The 14,689-nt window shown below is 37.6% G+C and overlaps 1 protein-coding gene across 1 annotated transcript in view; it reads left to right on the top strand.

Annotated features, from left to right (window-relative positions):
* The window catches only part of si:ch211-186j3.6 (neural-cadherin), a 410,843-nt gene that overhangs the window by 260,366 nt on the left and 135,788 nt on the right, over positions 1–14,689 (top strand). The window contains exon 25 of the mRNA XM_033991613.1: positions 4,078–4,307. Coding sequence (XP_033847504.1) covers positions 4,078–4,307 — 230 coding nt within the window. The remainder of the gene's footprint in view (positions 1–4,077; positions 4,308–14,689) is intronic.

The following is a 14,689-nucleotide window of genomic DNA, read 5'->3' as shown; positions in this document are numbered from 1 at the left end:
TCATAGCATTTCAAATAACACAAATTGACTTGTGGTGCTAAGTTGTCCTTAACTTTTTTTCTTTTTTTTTTAAATTAACCCCACATGTGTTTTGCTGGCATAGTTAATTAATGTATTCCAGAAATCTCTTTCAGTTCTTCCATTAGAATCACTATCCATTTCCACTCACAAATTGGTCCTTCCTGATGCCATTTCATCTGGCTGACTCGGGCCAGCTGGACAGGCCTGGTCGCTGTCCACTCTTCACTGACATCTGCCAATGTGCTTCGCTCACCAGCTGTCCACACCAAATCTATGCCTTTCAACTTTAGATTTGTCCAAATGCTATCTTCCCATACGCACACTACAGTTTCAGGCCAACATGCATATCATTGAGAGTGCAGAAAATAATTAGACTGCCCTCTGCTGACATTAGCTCACACACAAAAGTCTACAGCGGTGTAGGTGCGTTCTATGTTGTTGTTGTTTTAGAGAATCTGGACAGGGAAGCAAGTAACATTTCAACGCCCTCCTAAAATAATGGCCTAAGCCTTAAATGTGCCAGTGACTTCATGGCCTTATCACTTGAGCCATTTTAAACATGACTTAGACCATATTTTCCATAGCAAATGTAACAGGTAAAATGGTCTAAATCACCATTTCTTATAAAAATTTAAATAGCCAAAGTCACACTCTTGACTTACACTTAATGATTATTTGCTCATATCTCATGATCCGTTCAGCTGAGGAGGTTAAAATTTGTACCAGAGGTGGACGGCCTTACATAAATCTGGTTCATGGAAAAAACATTTTTCTGAAAGGCCGTTATTTTGGACGACGTTGATTTCCGATTCCAAACAAAGACAGTTGTATACCGTCAATTTATGAACTTATTCGCTTTTTTATGCCCGGTTTCTTACTGTCTGAAGATGGACTATGCAACTTTTCTGGAGTTCAGTGTCTGGAGTGTCTGTCTCAATAGAGATGGAATGTTCCACTGTATAGCATTAAACGTATCTATCTTGATATTATTGATATGATATTATGTTTTTAATTGCAAAAAAAGACTGAAAAACATGTATTCTGACTGGGAGATGACTTGCTATCCACAGTCTGACGTGTAATTTGGTTTGGTGGCATTACCTGCTTATCTCCATGAGGACAGATAAGTTTATCGTTATACTGTGGAACATTTCCAACAACATCTTCATGGAGACAAGCAGGCAGTGGCCACAGCTCCACACCTGATTTCTAGTTTTGTTGTGACAAAATGCCATGATGCTGTTGCTGAGACAATTACCTTTTGAAAATTTATAACCACAAATTGAATCAAATATGTAAGAATTTTGTTGTTTTTTTTAAATAATTAATTTAATTTATTGTTTTCAATCTTCAAGCGTTTAACATGTCAGAATGAAAAAATGACTTCTACCTCAACCTTGTACAATCTCTGTCACACAGTCCCCTTTTATTGAGAGATGTACCATTGCAAAAAAAAACAACATATATATATATATATATATATATATATATATATATATATATATAAAATACTGATCTTACAAGAAAAGTACAAGGAAAAGTACAAGAAAAAAAATACACATTATAATGCAATTTTACAGCACCTTTTTCCATATTGGCCATTAACGCCATTATTTCTGAGAAAATAGTAGCACTCCTCTAAAAGCATGATTCCTTGAAGTCAAATTTCCCGTTGCATTCAGCGGCCTAACCACCACACTATTCAAGATAACCACCTTAATTGAAAACACAATTTCCAAGAAAAAGAGGGCGATGTCTTATTAAATATGAAGGCGTGATGGGAGAATTCTACGCACAAAAGTCAGCCCACCAGTATAACACAAGATTACAAAAGCCTTTCCTCTCCTCTCCGCCCACTCCCGCCTTTCCCCGAGCCAAAGAGTATCGACCACACTTAGGGGCTGGTTTTGTACCAGCAGCCTGTGCAAGCCAATGTACAAGCAGAATGTGATGTTTGACTAAAGGACTACGCGTTTCAAAGCCCCATTAGTCATGTTTGTCACATTTCTATAATAAGCCTCTGCTATTTGTTGAGGTAATGGGGATAATTGATGTATGTTTTTTCCACAAGACTAAAAAAAAAAAAAAAAAAAAAAGTGCATTGTAGGTAAGATAATAAAAATCATCATACAATTTTTTGAGTAAAGTGGGTTTGATTATTACTTTGATTATTTTGAAGCTTTGTATTTAAAGGTTCAACCTTTTGGAGGTGGCACGTCACCTGGTTCTATGGAAATGGAAAGTTAAAACCATACATCACCAAAATATTCTTGTGACAGAGGAGCACACATGCACACACACTATTGATAGAGAAGTTACCTTTTTTCTTTCTTAATTGATTTGAGGGAGGGGTCTCATACATTATACGGAGCCTCCCACCACCACAGGGGCAGTGTGTGTTAAGGGGAGGAGCTGTGTTGCTGTTGTTGCTGCTACAGACTGTAAATATATCAATTTTTTTTTTTTTTTCCCACTATTTGTGCAACATTACAACACTATTTTTAACCACGCCATATAATTTTCTTTTTTCCAATAAGAACCCACAACAATTCTCCATGTTAAATTGTTTGCCATATGGTGGAATATTACAGCGGAAGGAACAACATTTACATGGAAATAGGTGAGATTTGTGCAGGCTTGTTTACAGTAATGACATGTTTTTCAGGGCAATTAACAACCAAATATAAATCATCATGTCCAATGTGAGACTGAATGACTGAGTTATCTGATGATAAATAATGCACTTAGAATCATTAATTTCTCCATAGGGCTGAGATTACCATCCAATAAAAAAAATAAAAAAATGCACCAATTTTCACAATTATTATTCTGCGAAAGGCTGCAATAATTTAAGTAATCTAGGTCTTTTCAGTAAATGTCTTCTACACAGACTGACTAAATATAATGTCTCCTTATAAAACCTGATAACCTTGTATTTTATATCATGAGTATTAGCAGCAGATATTTTAGCTTTCTTTCAATTTCAGTATTTTACACCAAGAACTAAAACTTGATTTTAAAAAATAAATCTCAAATCGAATCCCAATTACAGGATAATACGAAAGTAAGAAAACTCCCTGAGATATTTCCTAAGACATTATAACCATCATTGTAAGATAACACAATTTGCCATATAATTACTCAATTTCTCAGAACACCATTCTTTTTCCACGTATCCTGTTTGTTGATTGCCCAAGCACAGGTGCGGACAGAAGCTGCGACTCAAGACCACAATTCCCCACTGTTAATGGTGATTACAAATTGAACCACAATTGTCAAAATTACAATTGCAATTAACAAACCCAGCATGTTTTCAAATCAATAGCTGACATAACAGAGGGCCTCCCACGGACCTGGCTAAGATTTTGCAAACTGAAAAATAGCTATGCGCGTATTAAACGTTTAGTACTACTTATATTAAAGGTGCACTTCTCACTTTTCACAATATTGCATTAAACATGTCTATCTCCTTTGTCACAGGTCAGATCTGTACCTTGGTGAAAGATAGACGTGTAATGCCATACTGAGGAATATTCCAGACAAAGCTAAAATATTTCCATAGACAGAAGCATCTAGTAGAAAAAAATGCACCTGTAACTAAGCCTTATTTTGCCATAATAAAGCAGGAACGAAGACTTTATTCATAATGAGCAGTTAGTTTATTAAGAAGGATTCAGTCACTAGTTAAAGCCACAATATGTGACTTTTTTTGACAAAATATAGACTAAAATGAAAGCATTATGGATGTTTTTTTAATTGCTTTGGAAAAAAACAAAACAAAAACATGCACACCTACTCTGAGGAGGCTTGCGTCTCCACAAACCTGACTCTGACCCTTTGGCTATAATATTCCACAGTATGACATAACTCTCCATCTCTCGCCATAGATAATGCTCCAAAATATTGCCGTAACTTTCTATTTCCACGGAATTATGCAGCTGACTTTCCACCTCGTGAAAGTTACATACTATCACTTTAATAAAAGGGTTAGGGTATTAATTAAGCAGTTACTAAGCCTTCATGTGCTAAGTGCTAACAACAGTTGTGTTTTTTCAGACATCACAGCCAAAGAGTTCATCGACCTGAGGGGAAAGCAGCGCAGCCGTTACGACCTCCTGGTGGATTTCCTCTCGGAGATGTTGTCGGTGCCTCCGGATGACGTCAACATCTTCAGCCTGATGGACGTGAGGGACAGGATGCTGGACGTCCGCTTCGCCGTGCATGGACCGCCGTTGTTCTTACAGCCAGAGAAAATGCATGGCTACCTCGCCGCCCACAAGCAGAAGGTATGTCTTGGATAGAATAAATGCTTTCATAGTTAGAGGTGGGCGGAATATGCAAGACATTTATATTAGAAGAGACGAGAGATAAAAAAGAGAAGATACTTGTAAGAAGTAGTATTTCTGAACTTTTGTGGTTAATTGCAGAGGTGGATAGTAGTCAGTTTCATTTAATTGAATAACTTTTTGAAGAAATTGACTTTTTAGACGACTTCTCTAGCAGCATGCTTTTAGGTTGCTACTACTTGAGTAATATTTTTATTGAAGTAACAGTACTCTTTATTTGAGTAAACATTTTGGTTCCCCTTCCCACTGTGAGTAAGTTTACAGGTGACAAAAACGTTATGTTGACAATATGAAATGATTTGAAGATTTGTGTTTCTTGCACCGCTCCTTCAGACATGATTTAGTTTTTTGTGTCTGCCCTATATCATATTCTGTGCATTATTTAATGGTTTGTCTCTGGTATCTCTCCCACACTTACTGTTTAAGTTACTCTTACTTCAGTAGTAATTTTCCCAAATAGATTTTACACATACACTGCCTGCCCCCCCCCAAAAAAGTCGCCACTAAAAAAAAAAGAAAAAAAAAGGTCACACACTCTAATATTTCGTTGTTCCACCTTTAGCTTTGATTACATCACGCATTCACTGTGGCATTGTTTCGATTTCGCTTCTGCAATGTCACAAGATTTGTTTCCATCCAGTGTTGCATAAATTTTTCTCCAAGATCTTGCATTGATGATGGTCGAGTCTGACCGCTGCACAAAGCCTTCTCCAGCACATCCCAAAGATTCTCAATGGGGTTAAGGTCTGGACTCTGTGGTGGACAATCCATGTGTGAAAATGACGTCTCCTGCTCCTGAATCACAATTTGAGCCCCATGAATCCTGGCATTGTCATGTTGGAATATGCCCGTGTCATCAGGGAAGAAAAAATCCATTGATGGAATAACCTGGTCATTCAGTATATTCAGGTGTCAGCTGACCTCATTCTTTGAGCACAGACTGTTGCTGAACCTAGACCTGCCCAACTGCAGCAACCACAACCTATTTGATTAGTTAAATCCAGGTGGCAACTTTTTTTTTTTTTTTTTTTTTGGCCAGGCAGTGTATATCAAATGTGAGTGAAATTTCGAGTACAGTTAAGTTATTTACACATGTTAGCACATTCATTGATGCCGTGAAAAAATACCATCTGATTATTATCGGAAAAAGTACTGACAAATAAGTCAATACCCAATTACTAATCATTACTAACAGTTTTGAGAGTGGAAGGGATGAGCTCTCACCAGATAAAATTGCCACCAGATTGTGCACACATGAGAAAAAATAATCATGTTCCATTATCATTATCCCATTTTTTTTTTTTTTTTTTTTTTTCCTTGGACAAATAAGGGTTAACAAGGCTGTGTTACATAAAGCAGTGTTAAAATAATCATAAACTGAATTGCACAATTATTTATTATATGGTAACACACTTTTTTGACTTGTTCCCGTGGACCCAATCTCGTGGCGTGTCTCGTCTTCGTCCTCGTTCCTAGTTGATACTCATTTGAAGTTATATGAACACTGAATAATCCCGTAAATTAGATTTTTAGTTTAGTTTTAGAATAGCTCTGATCTATATCACAACAAGTAAAAAAAAACACAATTATAATGAAGAAACTGCTATTATATTGGTCAACAATTCCCATCTATTCTTTCCATAGTATCATATTTGAGTCTGGAACAATGGAAAAATAATTGTGAAAAAAACAAACTCTTTTTTTTTTTTTTTTTTTCTTTGTCAATATCACCCACCCCTCTCTATAAATACCTTGTTTGTGATGGCTTACCGATCCATAGCAGCTGCTCAAAACCGCTATAAGCTGCCCACTTGTCATTCCCTGTGACACTTTGGAAAACCCCATGAGACTTCTCCAGTGAATCCTTTAAAACATTACTGGGATCTCACTCACATTCTGGGCTGCGAACTGTGATTTCGCCCTCGGCAATGTTTGGCCCGAGAGTTAAGTATCAACAAATCAAAGTCTCAAAGTGGAGCATTGCCTAAAGTTGTTTCTTAAATGCGATGGACAAACAGCGAGTAAGTGAAACGTAAACTGCCTACTGCGATATAAAAATAATTGTAGTTGCAGTTTTGTATTGAATTTAACAGTGAAAAAATGTGTAAATTGACTTTTAAGAGCGTGATGACCATGTTATAACAGTGTTCCCTCATCATTACCTCACCCAAAGCTCTATTTCATTGATTCGTGCATGTTTGAATAATCATGTATTGTCCTGCGTTTAAGGCTTGCGTGCTTTGAAAATTTCAGTTTTCACCTGCCCCCTATCTCCACCCACTGCCCTTGCACTTACTACTAAAACGTTTCCTGTTTTGTTAAGGGGTCAAAATACAATCTCAGGATATTATCTCCTACCATTACAAGACGTGGATGTAGTTGTAGTTGTCGAAACATCAGCTCAGAGCCTGGTGAGGTGGTACTTTTTACGTCCCATCTTGGACCACTGTTCCCTCTAAGCTGCGCGCGTGCGCAATTGCGCACTGCTGACACGGTCTCCGCGCACAAAAAAATCAAACCAGAATTGAAAATAAAATAAACACACAACAATTAATTCTACGCTATTTATCAATGTGAGTCAGTGAGTGTGAGCGGGGACGAGCTGCTCCAGCCAATTATGTGATTCACGTACGTATTTGCGCAGCTCATCAACGTCATTGACAGGCGTCCTCATGTCCTCATGTCCTCATGTCCTTATGTCCTCATGCGCCGCTACCAGAGTTTTAGCCGACGTGGCCGATGTGGAGTGAAAACTCGCTAATGATGCTAAGTGTTTAACCCCTTAACGTTCTGAAGGCCCGCCCTTGGTCGCACTGTTACGCACTGTTTTGTAACAGTTTTGCATTTTAAACATGACGAAACGGACAAAACAAAGGAAGTACGCGACCGAGGACACTGTGGATGTTTGTACAAGTTAAACTAGAGGCATCTGGACCCGGAGCGGTTCGTGGAACCGAGTGAAGATCTCATGATGGACTCAGGAGTAGAAGACCGTATGTTTTGATGGACTGGATGCTGTTCCTGGTCGGTAAGCGTGGTTTATTCTGCTGTTGACTTAATTGTAGGTCAAATATATCATGCGTACCCTGCGACCCCCTGACCACCACCAATCATCACGCACACACCACTTGGTCTTGCCTAAGGACACAATGACAGAAGTTGGTCCGAGCGGGACTCGATTCTCCACCCTCTAACCACTGAGCCACTGTCACAGAATGACTGTCACACTGTCACATGTACAGTGTATTTTTGTTTCCAGTGTGTGTTTGTTCACTGTTTGCAGTGTGTGGTTTGTAAATATATATTTATTTTGACCCATACCACTTGTTTTGAATATATTTTATATACAAATACACATTATATATTGTGTTTTGATATGATATATAAATGTACAGTAATAGAGCAGCTGGGTGTGCAGATTCCTCTCGGTGTGTATTGGTCATTGATACTGTCACTAGTTTATGAGTTGTAAAAATCAAATGATCGTCTCATTTACTGAAAAACAGTTACCGGACTGTGTCCCAGACACAGTAGGACAATCTCACTCAGTGCACAGCAAAAGCTTCACACAATGGCTTATACTCATAATACAAGTCAGAGCTTTATCATAAAAATATTGTGTGTTTTCAACATTGGAGTTTACAGTTGTCTTGGTTTGGTTGGAAGCTCATGTTTTGCCATAGTTAAAATTAAATATTTATACTTCCAATAGCATTAACATACTACACAGGTCATGAGCAAGGTTTTTGTCATTTTCATTGTATAAGTGGCTAAAGCACTTAATTAAAAGTCTTATAACAGAAATGTAAATGCAGTAATTTGATTCTTTTAATAAACCATTTAACTTGGATGGATGTGATGCAGCATGACCACAGTGCGCACGTCTGATGTTGCTCACAGTGGTCCATGGGACCGCTCAGGGAGTTTGTGTGTTTGCTCAGACTCGTGAAAAATTAGAGGGAACATTGTCTTGGACTCATAGCTTCTGGGAAATGCTTTAATAACCCAGGTTGAAGGAATAAGCTGATTCATTATGATATCACACGTCAAAGCGCAGATTGTGATGGTGCTGTTCAGTCTGGTTAAGTAAACATCTAGATTACAGAACCCACGACTGTGAAATTCATATTTGCTCTACATTTACTCCACAAGATGACTAGTATTTTTCCGCTATTTTCTGGAAAGAGACATACTTTTTTCAGCCTGCGTTGACTGAAAGAGATTGCCAGTTTCTAGTTGCATGTGATACCGGTGCAGACTACCTCACTTTGAATTACATGTCTGTTTAATCTGATATCAGAGCCTGTCTAATAATTAAATAATAATTCATGTTTATACCAACCAGGTGTTGTCAGCGGCACGATTTTACTAATATGTCATGTTGTTGTGAAGATCAGTAGCTACTGGCCACTGATGATTCCTGTCTTTTTATGTGGCTCTCCAACAAATGTGCAGGCCTTTTTTTTTTTTTTTTTTTTTTTTTTTGGATTACTGCAATCTTAGAAATGTTTGATATCGTGTTGTAGTATTTCGGTTGCCTAAAAATAAACAGGGAACAGGAACTTTTTAGGTGCACTTTCTAGCTTTTCTGGCTGAAGTTCTGCCATCTCCTTCTTATTTTATTGTTTAGCCTAGAATGTTTCACAGTATGGCATTTAACTTTACTATCTCAATAAACACCACCACAGATTAGATTTGTGTAAAGACGATCAGTTTCTACACTTGTAATTTAAACCTATAGATTTCCGTTTGTGGACTTTCCATTACCGTAACTCCGCAAGCAATTGTGGTCTCATGTAAATTCAAACGGCATCTCAAAGCAGACGCATGGGGCTATTTAAATATTTTACTGTCATTACGATAATCTGCTTACGTTGTCCCGTAAAGATGACCAATCAGAGCGCAGGTGCAGTTAGTTGTTTGATGCGTCAAAGGAAAAATAAGAATGGATATGTAAAATAGAGGTAGTTGTGTGAAAAAAGACAAAAGTACACGCTGATGCTTCCTTTAACTTGATTTTTATGGCTAAAAAAGGGAAAAAAAAGTGTAGGCGAGCTATAATGGTCTATAACGTGCTTAGTCCTTAAACGGTTAATGAATAAAGATCATTTTGTTTTATACGACGCTGTTAAACATTTCATATCTCCATGGAGACGAGCAGACGGCACATCCCCAACAGAAAAAGGCAGTACATTGGTCGGGTGTTAGTTGGAAGTGCTGTTAGTAGTGTCGCAATACTAAAATTAGATTAGATAGTAAAGAATAGACTCGATACGCAATAGCAATTCCAATGCTGTGATGACCATAAAAAATAAAAATAAACACACTCTCTTTAGACAATAGAATGTAATTTTCAACATTTAATCGTAGTGCTTTCTTTTATATCACCACATGGTCTTAAATCTGTGTAATCCCTCATTTATCCAGGTATGTTCCACAGTGGTCCATGGACTCATACTAGTCTACGTGGTCTTCTACTTCTAGACATTCTAAAGCTATTCAAATGAGTATTTAGTTTCAATGCTAGTTTTAGTATCGATCAGTATCAGATTTTCAATTAACAAGCCTAGCTGCCAGTATCAAATGTAATAGCTTCAAACTACCAATTAAATTTATTCTGCATAACCACAAATCATACTGACAGCACAGAATCTCTTTCACCCTCTGATGTTTCAGAGATTAAATGTTCCTATCTGCTTAAAAGTACAGCAGAAATAGCTGAGATATGCTAAACGTGACAGTACATCTTCTGGCTCTGGTCAAAACTCATTTGAAAAGCCTGAATGATGGCGAAAGACCTCCGTATAGGTGTTTGAATAAGCAGTTTGCAGTGAGAGATGGTGTTGACCGGTGTCCTGGGAGGATGATGCATTGTGAATTTGCATATTTGAGTCTGCCAGGGGTGATTCACTCCAAGTACATGGTCCACGTCTGGTTATAATGGTCATTGTGAGGCAAAGGTCTGTGCTCTCTTTGCGGTTGACCTGATAAGAGGTTCAATATGTAGAGTATGAATGATAAGTGCAGATTAAGCAGTGAGAGATGTAGAACGATGTCAAGAAAAAGTGATTTATGGATATGCTGAACTGGCTTATGTGTTTGCACTATAAAAATGATGCACAGTTTAGTGTTTAGTGGCTGAAAACAATGCACGGACTACAGTTTGTACCTAAAGATATATAATTTAACATTTACTTTTAAATTTACAGAGCGAAATTCTACATCAATGTGCAACGTGTATTTAAGTTTTCTATTACGGGGATCCATCAGCTTGTCCCCATGGAGATGTTATTGTTTTATCCTGAAATATTCCACAGTATTTGAATAACCAGCCAGTCACTTCTACATTCTGTTCGATTCCAGAAGGGTCTGAAATTGGACCACAGAACGTGAAAAACCTCGGATTTAAATTGGGATGATCCAACCACAGCCGCTAATTTGTAGCACGTGTCTCTCAAATGTGGAAGACGTCTCCTCTCGAAAATTCAACAAAATATATAACTTTAAAAATATATATAACTTTAATAAATAAGAGTTTGGTGCTTTGATTTTTTTTTTTTTTTTTCCTTTTTTAATTGGCTCATTGGCTAATCCGGGGGAGACAGAATATGTTCTAGACCCATTAGTTTTTTGTCAAATCATGTGGCTGGGTAACCACAATATGGAATTAAACTTATTTATTGCTTTTAGTCCATTACAAGTGATCTAAACCCCCGAAAAATACCCTGAAAAAACATGAATCCTTACAGTTAGAGCTCAGGTTTGTGGTGAGGTGAGCTGCTAACTTGCTAACCTGCTTGTTTCCATGGATATAGATTCAAGTACAGTATCATAATTTCCTCTAATAAATGATACAGTCATCTAGATATGACCAAAAAGCTGTTACCTCTGTAGTTTAGACCGCTACAAACATGTTCTGAAAGGCACGGCGATGCTTTTGCAGTGTTCAGTGATCTTCTTTCAGATGTTAATGCTCCTGGATTGGTTGAATATGTGGACTTTTAACAGAAACCTACTTACAAAAATAGCAAATTGCAGTGCTTGATTTTATTTTCCAAAATTGTTCAGACCTATTATGACGGTGCAGTAGTATTATTATAGTATGTGTGTTGCATGTGTAGTGTTGTAAAGCAAAGAGGAGCAAATAGCTGAAACAAACTGCAGGGAAAGTAGGATATTTAACAAGAGGACAGGGGGCGGGCTCGGGGGCAAAAGCTGTAGCGGCTCTCCTTATTAATGCTCTCAATGCTACTGTAATGCTTTAGAAGTGCAAGAGATTGAAAGAAGAAGAAGAAAAAAAAACATCTTTTCAAAGTCTGTCTGCTCATCCTTAATAATAGAACTTATTCCTCTGCGTTTTCAATTCAGCCCTTTGCTTCACTTGACTTTTAATAGATCTATATTGGTTTCCACTTTTTATATGGAGTGGTTAGTATTGCAGGCAGGTACCAAGGTTCTTTTTGTCATTACATTAATGCAGGCCCACAGGCAGAGGGATGGAAGTTTATCTCTATGCATTTTGCAATAGTTGGAAGTACAATACAGTCTAACCTGTTGGACCTTTGCTTGTACAGCCCAGAGACAAGTCAATGTGCATTCGATTAGTGTAGAAATGATTGCAGATACTGACGTCTTTTTATGAATTGATTTAGGAAAAACTGTTACTTTGCCGGCTTTATATGTGCGCTGTGTAACTTTTCTTTTACCAGGTAAGTCCTGAATATCTTGTTCTGTGTGTCTGCAGGAGGGATATGGTCACCACTCCCTCTGTCGTGTCTTGAGAAGGACACAAACACAAAGGAGCTCATGGTCATCCAACATTTTGAAATCAAGTTTCTTTCACCCCTGATTAACAGAGTTTAGTACTTCACACAGAATGTTGCACAACATGGCACTGAATGTATCTATCTCTGTGGAAACATGCACGTCAAGTTACAGGTCAGGTCTGTGGGAAGAGACCCTGCTGACTGTATGAATGCATGTTTTTAAGGTGTTTTTTAGCTATAAAAATACAAGCAATTGAATAAATGCAAGATACAAAATGTTGCATAGTGCAAGTTTTTAAGATTAACAATACATTTCAGAATAGTTCTTTTTGGTAGCAAGAGATTGACAACACAAATTAATTAGGGATGGGCCAGTATGGATCTTTTACCAATACCGATATCTGATTTGGCTTGCTGTAGCGGCCGATAACCTCTACTTGCCGATACTGATATTTAACTTTAAAAATCCATAGCATGGTCCACAAATGTATCTTAAGTTCAAGTAAAGACCATAAATTAACTTTTCACTTTTGTCAAAATAATAACAAAATGTATTTATCTGGCATATAAAGTAATTTGTTACATGTTTGTGTGAGCATAAAGTCACATAACTCTTTTTTCTATTTCCATTCAACTCATTAGTCAAGTTCAAGAAATGCCAATACTGAAAATTAATCATAAATAATATACTTGTTATTGCAATTTCTAAAGATAACACAATCACTAGGGAAGTTTTTTATTTGACCATGAAGCAACCATTTATTTTCACACACACTCTACTCTAAGGACAATGAAAGAACAGTCTTCACCTCCACTGAACAGAAATCATCAGTCATTTTAACTTGACAGGGGATATTTTGTCATTATTTCTGTCCCTATTTGCCCCTGTCTGCTGTATATAATTATTAGCAATACCTACTGTACAAAGTCTACAAAACTCATATTACCTTGCATGTGTGAATTCCCTTAATTTTGCTGAATATATCTCACTACATTCACATTTTAACATGACATTTCACTGCACCACTCAACCATTGGAAAACGTTTGCACGATCGGACCCATCTTGGATTTTACACTCATTGTAATAGTAGGTCATCAGCTTGTGCATGTGCAAATACACTATGCAATTTACCGTGCAAATTATACTGGAAAATTGTACATCATGAACCGCAATTATTTCATACAATTGCACAGGGCCTATAGAGAGTCATGCAAGTGCGAAAATCACATAGAAAGCAATGTGCAAGCTGCAAGAGTGTGCAGTACATTAGACACTAGACTAGAAACAGATTGCTGAAAGTCAAGGATTTAAGATCACATGCCCTCATTTCGGAATATCAACCAATAAAAACAACTATTTGCCATCAATAAAATAAAAAAAAACATAACATTAAAGTATCTCTGTTACGTAAATGCAAGCAAAAAATATATTCACAACTGTACTTTGTGCAAGAAATGGGTCATATATATTTTAATTTCATCTTTTGCTTCTTTTTATCTTATTTTTCTTTGCAAAAACATGTGAATTTCATTATGATTATTGTTATTTTCCATAATTGAGCTGCCCCAGTGCCCAGTGCATTCTGTGTTTTTAGCACCTACTTTTCAAATCCAGTGGTACGTGAGTATTAGTCAGTCAATGGGACATCTGAAGTAGGGTTGTGCAATTTTATAAAAAAACAAAATCTAGTTATGTTTTTAAAGTTGGATTCTGTTCAGAGTGCACATTGTAAACAACTCCAGGAGTATGAAAGTTTTAGTGAAAACTATATGTGAACTGATAAACCAACACAAGAACCCCACCATTAATATCAGAACATGTTTGTAGAGGTCTAAACTACAAGTACAACAGGATTTTTATATATAACAAGACAGAATATTGCGTACTTTGCAGACAGATCCAAACAACTGCATCCTTTGCCATTTGATAATTGCCATTTCGATTAGATTGCAACATATTGTGCAGCCGCAATTTGAAGCCGAGCTAGTCAAAAACACATCCAAAACCGCTCATACTTGCTTATTTATTCTGCGTAAATTGACAGAAACAAATGTAAGTAGAATGAATTTGCAGTGAACCGCGCCGACTGCATTTGAACCGCATGAGGCATGGATCAGCGCTAACAATCATCCATAAACCTGGGTAAAAGCTACTGCTCATCCGGCACAGGCCATTTGCCGGAATAAGTGAATCAGATACAATAAGATAGATGCGAGCGAGGCATGGCTGGAGCGCTTAAACCAGACACAGTGAATGATGTCCAATCAGTGCAGAACATTGAGCATCTAGTGACCTTCCCCGGGATCAGCGGCAGCCTCATTGTGTTTGCCTATATGCGGGCGTGCAACGGTAAAAGCCCGCTCTGTTCTGGCTGGCTGGGTGCCACGATGCATAAACCCACTTGACCATTGTCGCTCTCACCGGCAAAGAGTGGCACATTCTGGGTGCGCGGATTCAAGACCGTACGTGATATTTTCAATTTTCATCCCAAGTTTATCTGAGCTCTTGACCCGGAGAATAACGTTTTCCTCTCCATCTCATCATCATTTAGACT

The sequence above is a fragment of the Periophthalmus magnuspinnatus genome, chromosome 3, assembly GCF_009829125.3.
Source record: "Periophthalmus magnuspinnatus isolate fPerMag1 chromosome 3, fPerMag1.2.pri, whole genome shotgun sequence".
Classification (NCBI taxonomy): domain Eukaryota; kingdom Metazoa; phylum Chordata; class Actinopteri; order Gobiiformes; family Gobiidae; genus Periophthalmus; species Periophthalmus magnuspinnatus.
The sequence above is the reverse complement of the archived record's forward strand: the minus strand, read 5'-3'. Positions and strand labels throughout refer to the sequence as shown.